The following is a 14,959-nucleotide window of genomic DNA, read 5'->3' on the forward strand; positions in this document are numbered from 1 at the left end:
TTGATTCTTGGGTCTGTTTTCATAAACAGGAGGAGAACATGACACTTCAGCTTTAACATCTTATATTTTTTTTCCTGGTTAAAATTGAGATTGTGTTTGTTTTTATTTAATCAGTGAGTTTACTTTTTTTTTAACGACAGATCAGAAATTCTGCATCATTATGAACTGTAAAGCATGAACAGAATTTATATAAAGGAATCACTTTTATCTCTTGTGTAAATGTGCACTTACATAACTTGATCCACTGGATATTTTTATGAAGTTAGTTTTTCTGAGTTAGTATAGTTAGTACTGTATTAGCTAAATCTCATATGTGATAAATACTGGAATGATAGTTCTGCAAGCAATCTGGCTTAACCCACACAATTAATTATTTTGCGGCATGCCCAGGCCCTGAAAAAATTTTATATTGCTCTCTCTCAGTCCATCATTCCTGATCTAGGGAAAACACTATTTATCAAATTGTCATGTACTTCCCTTTTGGGACAACTATTCTGTTAGTACCAAGGTGGGCTTTTGTGATCCTTCATCTTCTAGGTAGTAAAAAATAACTGTTCTCTTTCCTGAGATACAAGAGTAAGATGAAGGCTTTTGAGACTCTCAGACTGGAAAATTAAATGCTATTCTTTGGTGTAAATCCAGATTCTTGATTTGACTGAAGAAATAAATTATCAATGTTTTTAATGAAGCAGAAGATCTGAAAATTATCATTTAGGACTCTATTTCTTACTTGTTCTTACTGTGAGCCATGACTTACTTTTTCCCCACTAACTTCTAAAGTAAAACTTTTGAGCCTTGGGAAAATGTTTGTTTCATTTTTTATTTCAGTTTTAGAAAGTTTAGGACCATATGCACTGCAAGTGGATATTAATATTAATCAAGCAATTCTGTAGATCGAATGTAAGTGTGCCTTAAGCTCAGAGATTTGCCTGCCTGTATGTTAGAGATGCTGCATTTATAGTGTTTAACAGAAGAAATAGCAGTACTTTGTGAGTCAGTTTTGCACTGTATTGCAATATTGGAAGAAGCATTTGGAAATAATATCTTAATTGTTCTAGCACTTCTAAAATGCCACGCAAAAATATGCTTTTGGACTTTACTTTCTGATGCCCTTGTTATGAAGGGAAAAATGTAAAAACCACTGAGGTTAGCAAGAAAGTTGTGGGGGGAGGAAGTCAAGAAAACTCAAGTTGCCACCAGGAGGAGCAGTACTAAAATATTCTCACAGTCCTCCAGTGCTGTAGCTGTAAACTGTCTGTATCTTTGGGGATATGATAGTTTTTTAAAGGGCAGTGTTCTAATGCAGTGTTTTAGAATGCAACTAAAAAACCCAGAAGGAACATAAATGAAGGACTTGAATATTTTTACTATCCAGAAAAGAATGATTTTTTTTTTTTTTTTGACATTTGAAATTCTAATCAGAGATCTATATCCTGGTTTCAGTATGTTACACTGTTAGCCAGACTCTCTGAATCAAAATGAGATCAATTTTTGTGTCTCTTGGTTGAGACATAATGGAACAATTGTCAGGAGCTGGTGTACTGGCATTGCTACTCACTGCAGTTCTCAGTATCTGCTGAGACCCACCCTTAGAGAAACAGACACTCAGGCAATGTAGCTGGGTCGTGTGCCGATGGCTGTGCTAGTGGCAAATTGTCTGCTGTGTCAGGGAGCAACAGGAGAGGAATGAGCTCAGTACAGAATAGAATCTACTCGTAGAAAATATGTATAGTCTATCACATTATTACTGAAATGCTGTGATGTTGTACTTATAATGTAAAGCAGCCTTTGGAAAGGAGTGGAATGTCTCATTAATATTTTCAAATATTGATATTCCATATGAATTTTATAATTCCTTAACTGAATTGTCATTAGTTCCCTGTTTCATATTCCCGGCCCGTTGTTGTCACTGATTCAAGATACTATTGCATCTCCTGATATTAGCTGCCCTACCCACATAGTAGTTATGTATGTACTCTACAGATATTTTTCTACATAGTATCAACAAGTTATTTTGTTCACTCTTGTTACAGAGGTTTTTAAAGTGAACTGAATACTTGAAATAAACCAAGTTAATTTTCTTTTTCCAAGGTGGACTTCCAAAACTATTTTGGAGGATTGTTTAATTCCTAAATTGAATGAATGTCTGTTGTCTCGGTGCTGTGTATGATGTAAGATGCTGTGGTGGGAATATAGTTAAGGGTGATCAGCACAAATCCTCAGTGACAGTCCATTGCAAACCAACCAAATCACCTTCTATAAATTGTGGTACTGATTTTGGAACCCAAGGAGGTATAAGGGGTTGTGAAAGTCACCAAGATACTCAAAACTGGCTGCTGATGTAAAGTGTACATTGGTGAATCTCCGAGAAAGAAGAAAGGTTTTGATTTTCCTTTATATGGAACATTTTTTTTATTTTGTAATTTCTTTTAAAGTTTTAAACCTGGAATTCTAGCAGTACAAATAGGTCATGTGAATATACCAAACTAATGAATAAGCATCTAAATGATTGCTTCTTAGCTTTTTTTTTTTTTTTTTTTAATGATCATCTGCATTCTGACGAATGTTTCTTCATAGGATGAAGATGAGCTGGACTCTCACACCATGGTGAAGACCAGTTCGGAGAGTGCTGGTACCATGAGGGCCACAAGCACGATGAGTGAAGGTGCTCAGACAATGATTGAACACAACAGTACTATGTTGGAGTCAGACTTGGGGACCATGGTAATAAATAGCGACGATGACGAAGAGGAAGATGGGACCATGAAAAGTATGTTGTTAATTTCTTTTAATAATGTAGTATGTTTTCTCATACTGCATGAGAATGTGGTGTCATCAGTGGCTTTTAAGTGTCAAGTTCTGTGGTTTAAACAGGAGGAGGGGGTATTTGTGTCTCTTAAGTGCTTTCTATAATTTGTGGAGAAAAAGTTGACTATTGTGGGAGATTCAAAGCAGAAGCTTGGGTTTGGTGCTTTGCTGGAGGACTCCAAAATTAGCCCTTTGTGAATTCTCCCTTCTACTGCCTGTCTTTTCCTTTTGCCTCCTGTCTCACATACATTTGGACCGGTTCCTTGGAGCTAAACTGACATGATGTAATTATGTGGGAATCTGCTGCTTCAATGCCAGTGGTCCTGGGAGCTCGTCATGAGTCTCCATGGGTTCAGCAATCAGTACACATCTTGCTGCAAATTTGTTTTGTAATTCGTGATCAATTAGTGGATTTTTATTTTATAACCAAGTGTTATTGTTTTAACATGTGTTGGAATGTAACTGATTTAGGGCAATGATCAAAAGATTGTTAAAACCTAAGTAAAATGTCCAAATTGACTTCAGCAGCATGTGAGGGAGTATGTAACAAAGAGAAAAAAAACCTTGCAAATGCTTTAAAGTATAAAATTGTAAGTTACACTGAAATATGCATAAATACCTATTTTTTAGATAGTTAACTTATGTACCTGCATACTGATGTGCTCATTATTTAGCTGAAGTCTACTGCAGAACAAGGCCCACTGAATTTAATAGAATTATTTGCTTGAATGGGCAGCATCAATAGATGAATCAAACTCAAGCTGTAAGTGCCTGATTTCATGAGGCACAATGTAATGATTAACTCCAGGCAATTGTTGGGGGCAGGGGGAGGTAATAAATAAATCTGATGTCTCAAGAGTGGAAAACAGTGCCAAATAAATAACTTTGTTAAATGCTTTATAGCAAACATAAAGTTGCATTTGTGTTTGCACGTATACACCTGATGTAATTTGTGCAAGATTAGCTGGAGGCGCAAAGCAGGAATGTGTTTTCTTTGTGGTTTAATGCACAGCAACTTGGAAGGAAGGAGAGATTTTGTTGTTGTGGGTTTTTTAATGTTTTTGTGTGTGTGGTTTTGTTGTTGTTTTTTTTTCCCCCCTGTAGTGTTCTCAGCAATAAGACAGCAAACACCTGTTGATTAGTGATTAGTTTAAGTAGGATGATTCACCTCATGAAAACACTCAGTACGTGCTTTGTTTTCATGCTGAAACAGAATATTTGCCTATTAAACTGGGAGGCTAATGCAGGGTTAGTACAAGCGATATCAAACTCATCTATTTCAACAAGTTAAGGAAAAGGTGAGTGATGCAGAAAGAAAAAAGATATTACAAGCAAATTTGGAGAAAAAGATAATAAAGTAATTATTAGGGTGGAAGTACTATGAAGTGAGGTTTTGTGTGGCCTTAAGTGCTGAGAGGAAATACCTGCTGATACGCCAAACAGATCAAAAAAGTCATTAGGTTTGCACTGCAGTCTCTTATGTGTGTCCTATTCGTCTGCTGTGTTGCTGGAGACATTGTTTATAAAAGTACCACTATTTTACATTTTCATTTGATTCCAGTAACAATCTGTAGTTGGAATTAGCTTTCTACACCTTGGCATTTAGTCAGTATAATTCTTAAATCCACTCTTCCTTCTTGTCAAACAAGAATATATAATCTTTGGGACAGCAGGTTTCCTTCCACTCTCTCCCTGCGTAGGTGGCTGTCTTGACACCTGTAACTCCAGTGAAGGAAAGGCAGCAAACTGGAGGTGGCCTGTTGGCAGGTGATAATTTCATCTGCAGCTGGCAAGCAACAGGTTTGGTTCCAGCACTTGCTTGCTGAACTTTCTTGTATCTTGCATTAGGCACCTATTGATTAGAAACTAGAAATGATTAAAGAATGGGACCTCCACATCTCTCAGCTGAGAAGAAATATAAATCTGTCCGCTGTAGCTGGTCCTCCTCTGGTTCTGTGATTCATGTGCTATTGACTGAAAGAAGAGCAATAGCAGGTGTCCTAAATAAATGTCACCAGGAAGGTAAGAAAAATACAAATCCTTGCTCTCCCTGAGAGGCAGACACAGATTTTTGTTTCTTTGTGCTTGACAAAGACACAAGATTTTGGAGATTCGTTGCTTTTTCCAGTGTACCTTCATAGGCGAGGTGGGGATTTTCTAAATGTTTGTGTGATTTGATTAAAATAAATCAAAATAGGTAGCTTAAAAGTCCTCTTTGATACTTCTGAATAATAGAACATTACAAGCAAGAAGCTTGGAGAAATAAACTTAGTTACTAGGAAAGGGATTTAGTTTACTTCCTAGACACACAAGATATTTATGACAATTTTTTTCAGTTGCTCTTGTGTTTAGTTTCACATTTTGTTTCCTTCTGCCTTTTGTTTCACTGCTCAAGGACAAAATAAGAAACAATAATAAGTTTTTATTTATAAGTGCCCGTGCTTAGAGGCCTCTGGGAGCTATGACAGAAAATAACTAAAACCATATTTTTTTCACAAATAGGGAATTGTGCCCAGATAAAATTGGGATTTGGAACAAAAAGAGGCTTGTCATCCTACCCCAACATACAATATACAGCCTAGCAATAAACAACATTTATGCCTTCTTGCTTAGTATGCCTGTGCATTTTCTGAGCAGAGACTGTGTGGTATGTACCTAGGAGGGAAGAAAATGTAGAATGTGAAGGGGTGGGAGGACAGAGCTTAACTTAAGAAGGTTTAATATGGAATGGAAGAAAGAGTGGGATTGATGGAAGGTAGTACAACTTTTGTTCAGCTGCTTGGATTGTACTTATTTTCACGTAGAAGCTTTTTCATATCTCAGTTCAGAGACAAGTATTCAGACCAGCTTCACCACATTGTCTTCACGATGTTTCAGCAAGGCTTAGCAGGGGGACGCTCTGGTTTACCAGGACTACTCCTGATTGTTCTTTTTCCTTTTCATGAATGTGTTGTGTCCACAGTTCCCTGCCACCCCTCTCCCACCCCCTGCCCCCCCCCCCCCTTTTTTTTTCTTTTCCCTATGTTGAATATATATTTGCTTTGGGCTGGCAAACAAGTTGCCTCTTCTTCCTATCTGGACTTACTCTGGGTTTCTAAGTATTGCTTCAGACTTCAGTGAAGCTTCTAGATAGCTCGTGATTTGTAACTAATATATAAAAAGAAAAGGACAGTGAATTAATGAAGTGGCATTTTGCAAACAGAATGCGGAAAAGTGGTTAGGATTTGGTTTATTACTTTTTGCCCTATACGACAAGAAATGTGTAAGGTTTAGTCAGTATAATTCTTAAACATTCTTCCTTTTTATCAAACAGAAGAACAAAATCTTTGGGACAGCAGGCTTCCTTCTTCCCTCCCTCCCTCCCTCCCTGTAGATGACTGTCTTGAGACCTGTGACTCCAGTGAAGGAAGGGCAGCAAACTGGAGGTGGCCTGATGGCAAGTGATGTTTTCATCATTCAGTTGGCAAATGACAGGTTTGGTTCCAGCACTTGGTGGCTGAACTTTCTTGCGTTATTGTGTTATGTGATCCTTGATTACAGCAGGATACGCATGGTGCTGTAGAACCTACATTTTGAGAGGAGAATTAATGAGTTGATTTTATTTTTTTTAAATTATTTTTTAGTGATTTCAGTCCATCCAGTGAAGAGGTTGTGCCATACCGTAAGTCTCCTCTGTAATAGGAGGTGGCTGCTTGGGCAGCTCTTAGCCACAGGACTTACGTCTTTCTGTGTTTTCAACTGAAAAGCAAAAGCTATATATATGTGTTTTATAACAACCTATAGCCCAGGTGCTATAGGAATTCATCAAGGAAACTTAATTATGGGCACGTTTCACTGGTTCTGTAACACAGACTGGTATTTCATGGATGTAGTTTTGATCAAGCATTTTCTGTGCCCATGTAAAGATGATTTGCTTGATGCCATATGCAGGTGTACTAGTACTTTACTCCTGTACATATATATAGAGAGAGATTGTAAGTGTTTCCAAGCCTGTTCCAGTCCTTGAGCCCTCTCCTGTGGCTGGTAATAGTTGTTCATTTGTGCCACTAATAGTAGTATCTTTTACAAATGGGAATTTTTTTCAAAGAAAAACATCATATTGGCAGTTCTGCTCCAAGAGCTCTTGCAAAATGCTAGCTTAATATGGATTTTCTGTTTTGCTGAAAGCAGAAATAAAGCATAACTCAGCTGGAACGAAGTAATGGATTTATTGTAGTACTGTCGTTGAGTATTTTTTTTCTTGTCCAGAAGGTGGAAAAATGGAACAAAAGTTATTAAACCAGTTTTACAAGTCTCATTCTCAGGAAGCAAAGCAATGTTTTGTACAGAAAACTCTTTTCCTCATTGAAAAGCCTTTGAGTTTGTAGTCCTTCAAAAAGTCTGTGAAGACTTCAGCTGATTGAAAAATGTGTGCATTTTCCATTTAAATGCCACTTGCAATTATTTCTGATAAGTAGGTGTATTATAAAACAAAACACTGAATGAGGCCTGAATTTGAATGAAGACCTGGGTGCAATAAGTTACTGTGATGTGAAAATGGTGAACTCAGTAACCACTCCGTTACACAGCTCTCTGAAGTCAAACATTTCCTAGGTAGATCCCTCGGTGGACTCCCAGCTGCTCCAGCCTGAGGAAATGGTGATCTATAATAGTTTCTTCTGATGGTTCATTGTGATTCAGCAACTAGGTAGACTAACCTCTCGTTCTCTGGGGTGGTTGCTAGTAGGCATGTATTAGCAGTAGAATTCACCTGCTCATAAAATACAGTCACAATTTCTGCTGAAAACATGGCTGTATAAGCTGTTGTAGCCTTTGTCATAGAGGTGATAGTCCAAGGAAGGCTAAAAGTTGATTGCAATAGAGCTTCTCACTCTAGTAGTGACAAAGCAATATGTTTTCAGGGAGTAGGGATCCTGACAGGATCTTCTCAGAAGCACTGCAGGCAGGAGAGCTTGATCCCCTAACTTCACTGAACAGGCAGCAGCAGCTAGAAATGTTCCTCAATCAAGTGGCAGATGGAAATCCCCAGGATGGGGAAGGCTGTGGAAACTTGTGGCTTATGGCAAAAGGAGCAAATCTTTCATTTGTAGATTTGCAGTTGTGGAAGAGGTCCAGTGCCTTGGGAGTAACAGAGTGAGAGAAGGACTTAGAGACTTCCTATAGGAAATTGTAAACAGACAAAATACCACCACCACCACCTGCCCCCTCCCAGGAAGGTGTTGTGAGACATTTCTCTCCATAGGACGTGGGTGGCCTTATTTGCAGACCCTACTTGCTATCTAGGAAAACTTGTTTCTTTCCCAGGGCCCAGCCTCTCAATGTTGAAAGACTGCCAGGGTTTTTCCAGTGCTTAGACTGTTGTCTTCTGCTGTCTGTCCACGTGGGCATGTGCCAATGATGCTGCCAGAGACCTTGAGAGTGACCTCAAGAGTGGCTCCAGGGTTGTGAGTATGTTCTCAATCATGAGGGTGAAGGGAAAGCCTTGGAGGAGTGGCTGTGTATCCATCCTATGGGTCGACACTTGGCTGTGCCTCTAGTGTTGTTGACAGATGTTTGACTTCTATGACCATGGGGCCTCTTTGAGGGACTGCTGTGGAGAGGTGGTTCCACCTGCCAAAGTAAGGCAAGTGTGGTTTTTGTCAACAAGCTGACCCTCAATTAGCCTGACCACCATGGGGAATGTGTATGTTGTTCAGCTCAACATAGGGTATAGAAACTTAGCAGCTAGCAGCAGAACTTTTAATGAATTTAAAATCAATTTAACATTAATGAAATACTCTTATTTTGCAAATACCTCACTACTAAAGCATTTTTCTTTATAGATGACATCAATTGAATTTGATCAGAACATGCATTCGAATGGAATATGCATGCCTTCTTATTTTGAAATGTATGTTTAGAATTATTTCTTTTAGATATTATATGTTTTTGAAACAGTGTAATAGAGTTGGTGTTGTATTATGTCATTGCCTTATTCTTTTAATTATCCAGCATGCTTCTTGGAAGAAATTACCTTGCATATGACTATTTGGGGACATCTGTGTTGGCTGTATTCCTGTCAGGGGTATTGCTGAGGTGGAACGTATGTTTTCAGTGTCTGTGGTGGTCTCTCTGTTCCATGATTTGCCAACAGTTTCTCAGGCTACTGTTTTTGTGACTTCCCAAAGCCATCTTAAAGTCCTGGAGCAGGCAAGAACAGGGACGACAGAAGAGACTGATATTTTTAAATGTTGAAACTGTGGCAAACATTTTTAAACATGATCATATCTTGTTCGAAGAACGAATTAAAATGAGAAGAACTGGAAAATCCAAGTGCTATTAGAATGGAACAGGCTATTGCACAATACGTCTCCAGTGCAAGTGTGGAGTGATACTGATTGTGCTGCAGACTTTTGTGGCAAATATATGCTGTATGTAGAAAGTAACTTACTGGATAGTTAAATGAATGAAGTGTCCTTAAAGGAATCTTTATGTATGGTACTTTTAAATTTCTTGGTTCCTGAAAGACAGTCGACAAGACACCATTAGTCTGTTGTTAATGAAAGTTAGAAAAACTGCTTTCAGGCCAAAATGGTCTTCTAATAACCTTACCTTTTGAGGAAGAAAAAAAGTGCAACCAAATCAGTTTACTCTGGCATAAAGAACCTGAGTGTTTTCTGAAATCAGTACAAAACAGGTAGGAGCCTTCAAAGGGCATTTAAACAAGTAGGTGTCAACCTACCCTATTTTCCATGAAATATTAACTAAACTTGCTTGTGTTAGGTTAGCTGGAGATATAAAAAAGTATCTTCATTTTCATTTAATTACTTGTAAAAAGAAAAAAAAACCCTTACAAATAAGTCTTTAGATAAAACCTTCATTTTTTTTAACACTGGGGAAAAAGCAAACTTGGAAACACCTCCGATGCCATTGTTTTGTGGGCATAATATTTCTGCATTTGTGTGTGAGTTTTTGTATTCACAGTGAAGGAGAGCAGCTGTTGTTCTTTTAAATGGGTTAACTGCACTAAATTTGAATCAGAAGTGAATTCTACAGTATTATTTATCAAAACAAGTAGAACAAGTCCTCAAAGTGTAAAATAAATGTGCTTTGCTCATTTCAGAGTAATTTCAGGCCTGTTGACCCACTTGCCTTAATATGCATTTGATAAGAAGGAATTTGGAGAGGTTGGTTTGTTTTACATGTGTAGACAGTCTTGTGTTACATATATCGGGAAGACATTTATAAATAGCTCTAAAACTTAAAAGCAGCACTTGGAAAATCTTAAATATTTTCTGTTACATGAGAGGAGGGAGACTATTTTACCTTTAGTGGGCCAGCATTTTGGTACTTCAGAGTTTCTAACAGAGACACTTGTAATCTTCTTGTTTATAAGTATGTCTCAAGGATGAAACATAAGTACAACCATCTCAGCAGAGGAGAAATATTGGTTGTGAAAGGCCAGCAATGCGGTGTGCTATCTTTTTGGTACAAATAGTTCCAAGGTTTTTGGGTAGCAATCAGCAAATAATAAGAAGTTAGTATTAAGAAAATGCATTGTATTTCTGTTTTTAATTTCACCCCCTTTATACTGCTACTTTCTCTTGGATCTGTTTTCTAAATTTATGCTTTGCTAAAATTTAGATTCTTCCATTTTTGCCCGTTAGTGCTTATTTCTGTAGTTATTTGGCATCCCTGCTATTGACTTCTCATCCCTTCCTGAGTCCCAGACTCAAGAAATCCAGAAACCTAATTCAAATGATCTTGAGTTCATTGTGGGTAAACTTGGGAGATTCTGGCGAAGAGGTATCTGCTATGTGCTCTGTTAAATTCAACCTAGAGTTTAGCTGACTGAATGTTTTTGTATAGTTGTAGTTGTCATTAATTAAAAGACGGTGAGTAGAGATAACTATGATCTAGGATTAGAAAAGAATATGGAAACAACTGAGAGAAAAACAGGCAAAAAATGTGGAGAGGAGATGGGATATGTGGAAATGTCAGACTGAATGTCAGACTTAATGGAAGAATCATTGTGGAGCTGAAGAGAAGCAACTGAAGTCAAGTGTGGTGTAAGCAAGACAATAGAATACCACATTCAAAAAGGCAGAGGAAATCTTACTAGAACAGAATGATGTAGAAAAGCAGAAAGAAAAGAACAAGTCAATGTGCTATAGAAGACGGCAGTACAAAAATAAACATTAATGAAAAAATTGGCCACTATTAATTAACCATGCAGCAAAATTAGAATGAATTAAAAAGATCTTGAGACAGAGGGAATGGGTTACCACAGGAAGAGATGATGAAATAAAATGTGAAATAAGAGTGGAAAACAACAAAAAAACCCCACGTAGTGAATTAATAAAAACAAATGTAAAGCCAGATATGAAAATCAGCAAGTCCTAGGGATCATGTTAAACACAAGATCAAAATATATTAACAGTGCTTTTCCTTTTCACTTGTTAGAACAAGTAGTTTGAATAAAAATTCTTTAATTTTCAATTATAATAAAATAATTTTGTTCTTCCTGTGGGGTTTTTTTTGTGTGTATGTGGTTTTTGTTCTGTTTGTTCTTTGTGTGTTTTAGCTTGCTTGTTTATATTTCTCATACCGTTTCACATTTTACTTGTGGAAATGTGTCTCCTATTTCTCTATGTAGAATGTGTTACACTGCAAGCAAGTTTGTGTTTCATGAGTCAATGCTATGCAGAACATAGTCTCTGAGGTGACAGTTACATAGAACTACTAAAGCATTTCTTATGTTTTATTTATTGTTCTATTTAGTAAAGAATTTGCTTTGAAATCCCACAAATGAAAACAAATTTCAGTCATTTAGGGTCGTAGATAAATTTTTGTACATTTAGTTCCATGAAAAATACAATAGAACGGGAATTCATGCTGACCTCAGTCTGCTTTGTAAAGCTTTTGCAGGCACGTAGATGATGACAAAAATACCCAGGGTTTCCACACCACGGAGGGAAGGTGCTGTGCACTTGTCTGCAGGGTGTGATCCCATCATTTGCTGAGAATCCTCATAGGCAGTGAATTTAATTAAGCAGTGTCTAAACACTCGTTGTGCAGTTGTTTTTTGTAAGTTCTCATTCTAACTATTTTTTAAATCACACCTTTGAAATAGATGGAACTCTGCTGCTTTCCTACAAGTGCCTGTGGACCAGGCCTGGAAGTCAGGGGCATTCAATGCCCAAAGGAACGCTTAGTACTTCATGTTATTCAGTCTCTATAACAACAGATAGATATCGCATGAAGTAACTTCTAATATTATTTGTGTGTGCAACTCTGAAATGTCTTGAACATTTCTCCACATTATATCTTGCTTCAAAAAATACCATTCTTCGTCTATGAGATTTTATGCCGAAGATCCTCAGGGGACACATGGAGACTTGCACCAGATACAAATGTCTCCATTAGTTTCTGTAAAGTCCAAGAAAATTAAGAAATGGAGTTTATTTTGTAGTGCAGTAAATATTTAATCCCCCCCCCTTTTTTTTTCTTTCAACTAAGGAAATGCTACTTCACCACAAGTACAAAGACCTTCTTTCATGGACTACTTCGATAAACAAGATTCCAAGAATAAAAGCCCAGAAAACTGTAATCAGAATATGCATGAACCTTACCACATATCCAAAAACGTTTTCCCTGATAACTGGAAAGTCCCTCAAGATGGCGACTTTGATTTCGTAAGTACATTTTTATTGTTTACTTTCTTGCATGCTGTTTATTTTATATGTGCCAAAAGCACTTAATCCCTTTCTATAACCATGTTGCTAAGAGTAAAATAAGTACACTTTCAAGAATACTTTCCAGTTATTGAATCTTAATGCCTCCTGGTTATTGAATTCAGTATATTTGTTTAATGCAGCACCTTTTAATGAGGAGTGATATGTGCCATTGTGAATATACTTCTTTCTAACTATTTTTTAAAGTCGTTTTGGTTCTTTATAATTTATGTGTTGTAACAACTTTTGAATTTGAACCAATTCTATTAAAAAATAAACAAATTGCTACAGACATGGAGTATTGTTGTCACGTTTGCTGAGTATCTTGGTAAAATGATAAGCATTTTAAACTGGATTGGAACCATTTAATCAATCTCCTTGGAGGTGGTTCAGATCACCTACTGTTTTGCACAAGCCACCTTGTTGGTACTATTCCGATAGCACATAGAATTATTGAATCTAACACCAGTCTATTTTAGGGTGCGCTTTTTTCCCCTCCAAAATATGTGTAGTTTATTTCTTGTTGCTTATGGTGCAAATTATAACAGGTGCAAAAAGAAAATGTTCCAAAGTTGTAGGTTGCTCTTAAAAATGAAATAAATATTTACTGTTTATATCTGGTTTTCACCTTTGGTAATTTTAACATGTTTGAATGACAGACTTTGGTTTATAGATTAAACGTGTTCTTAGCTGCAGCACCTTAGCTGCAGCACAGTAGCTAAATATGATCACATGGCACCTTTTTGAAAGTACTCTTGGGATTTGGAGAAAAAAATGTTGTGTTTAATTTTAGGTGACAGCTGTAGGTGTGGGATTTTTTCTTTTTTCCCCAGTTTTCACTTACTGCATTTCTACGTAAAGCTGACTCTTAAATTTAAGCTTTTGGAGTAAAGCCAGTTAAATAGCACAGTACAAATTGTTGCTGCTGGAGAGTTCTGATTAAGCTGGAGTTCGGGTTAGGTGGGGTTTTTTAGGCTTTTTTTTTTTTTCCCCCTACGTAAAATGTAGTCGTCATCCTGATAATTGTCAAACAAAATATTTATTTACACTGTTCACTGGAAAATAACCGGCAGTTATTTAAGTGGAGTGGTTATAGTAGCAAGAAAATTTACCTTATAACACTTCAATTTAAAATTCATCCTATCTTTTCCATTACTTAATAAGAAATGCAAGCAAAAATTATTCTTCCTGTAAATGCTAAGACCCTGATTCCATAATTGCTTATTCATTAATAATTTGCACATGCATAATCCTGTGGAACTTAATGACATTGGTTATACATGTGAAGTTGCCTTCTTGAAATAGAAATTTGTCTAAGAACCAAATCTGAAGAGGTCTGATCTTTAGAAGCTAAATGTTCCCTGTGGTGTAGGCAAACCTTGCCTTGTCATAGACTGGCAGCTCAAAGACTTCAGAATCTTAGGCTGATAGAATGGTTTGAGTTGGAAGGGACCTTTAAAGATTATCTAGTCGAACCCCCTGCCATGGGCAGTGACATCTTTTGGTAGTTGTTCAAAGCCCAGTCCAGCCTGACCTTGAAAGCTGCCAGTGTTGGGGCACCCATGGCTTGTCTGGGCAGCCTGTTCCAGTGTATCATGGAAGTTAGGAGATGTGCAGTTTGTCCCTGACCTCCTCACAAGGCAGTGTGGTTAGGCTTGTTGCTACAAAACGGTTCTGACTGAAGACCAAATAGGATTCAAAAAAAGAGTAAATAGCCATTTGCATGGGCCGTAGTTAGTTGAGGGAATGGGGATTTTGTGTTGAGCACAACAAAAGCCAAATACTTTGTAGGTAAGCCAGCCTAAGAAAGAGTTCAGGAAGACTCTTCAATAATGGATGTACTGCTTCAGAGTAGTCCACTCAAGAGTACATTTCTCTGAAGCATCTGGTACCAGCTGGTGTCACAGAGGATATTGGTTTTAACAGCCTGCTGTCTTGAACCATAGACAATTATTATTTATTTACATATTCTAGAAGCACTTGTATTTATATTTTAGACAGCAAGTGGCAGTATTGGTAAGTGGCCTGCGAGAGACTTTCTGAAAGGATAAATCAGTGGGCAGCATGCATAATATATCACCTGCTCTTCTTGAGATCAACATGAAAGTTTTCTGTTGCTGACATGAAGTCTTTAAATGATTAATGAAAAGGATAAATAATGGAAACTTTTTATACTAAATAACTCCATTCTGTTTTGTTTGGAATTAACCTTAATGTGATCTAGAAAGGAATCCTAACAGTAAACGCTGACAGTCATAATTGTATTGAAAGAAGAGATTGATACACCAGAACTAAAATATAAAGGATCAAAATCTAACTTAATCCTAGTATATTCTAATAGTGCTCTAGCTTTCTTTGTAGAAGAGAACGGATGATCTGTAAGTTGGAGATCACCAAACTCATTTGCTGAAAGACACTTTTTTCTTACCCATATACCC

General features: G+C 37.2%; 1 protein-coding gene across 1 annotated transcript in view; it reads left to right on the forward strand.

The window, feature by feature from the left end:
* Positions 1–14,959, forward strand: part of STK3 (serine/threonine kinase 3) — a 127,332-nt gene that overhangs the window by 71,485 nt on the left and 40,888 nt on the right. Inside the window, exons 9-10 of the mRNA XM_080338585.1 lie at positions 2,578–2,770; positions 12,307–12,482. Of these exons, the coding sequence (XP_080194711.1) occupies positions 2,578–2,770; positions 12,307–12,482 (369 nt within the window). The remainder of the gene's footprint in view (positions 1–2,577; positions 2,771–12,306; positions 12,483–14,959) is intronic.

The sequence above is a fragment of the Nesoenas mayeri genome (assembly GCF_963082525.1).
Source record: "Nesoenas mayeri genome assembly, chromosome: 2".
Lineage (NCBI taxonomy): Eukaryota > Metazoa > Chordata > Aves > Columbiformes > Columbidae > Nesoenas > Nesoenas mayeri.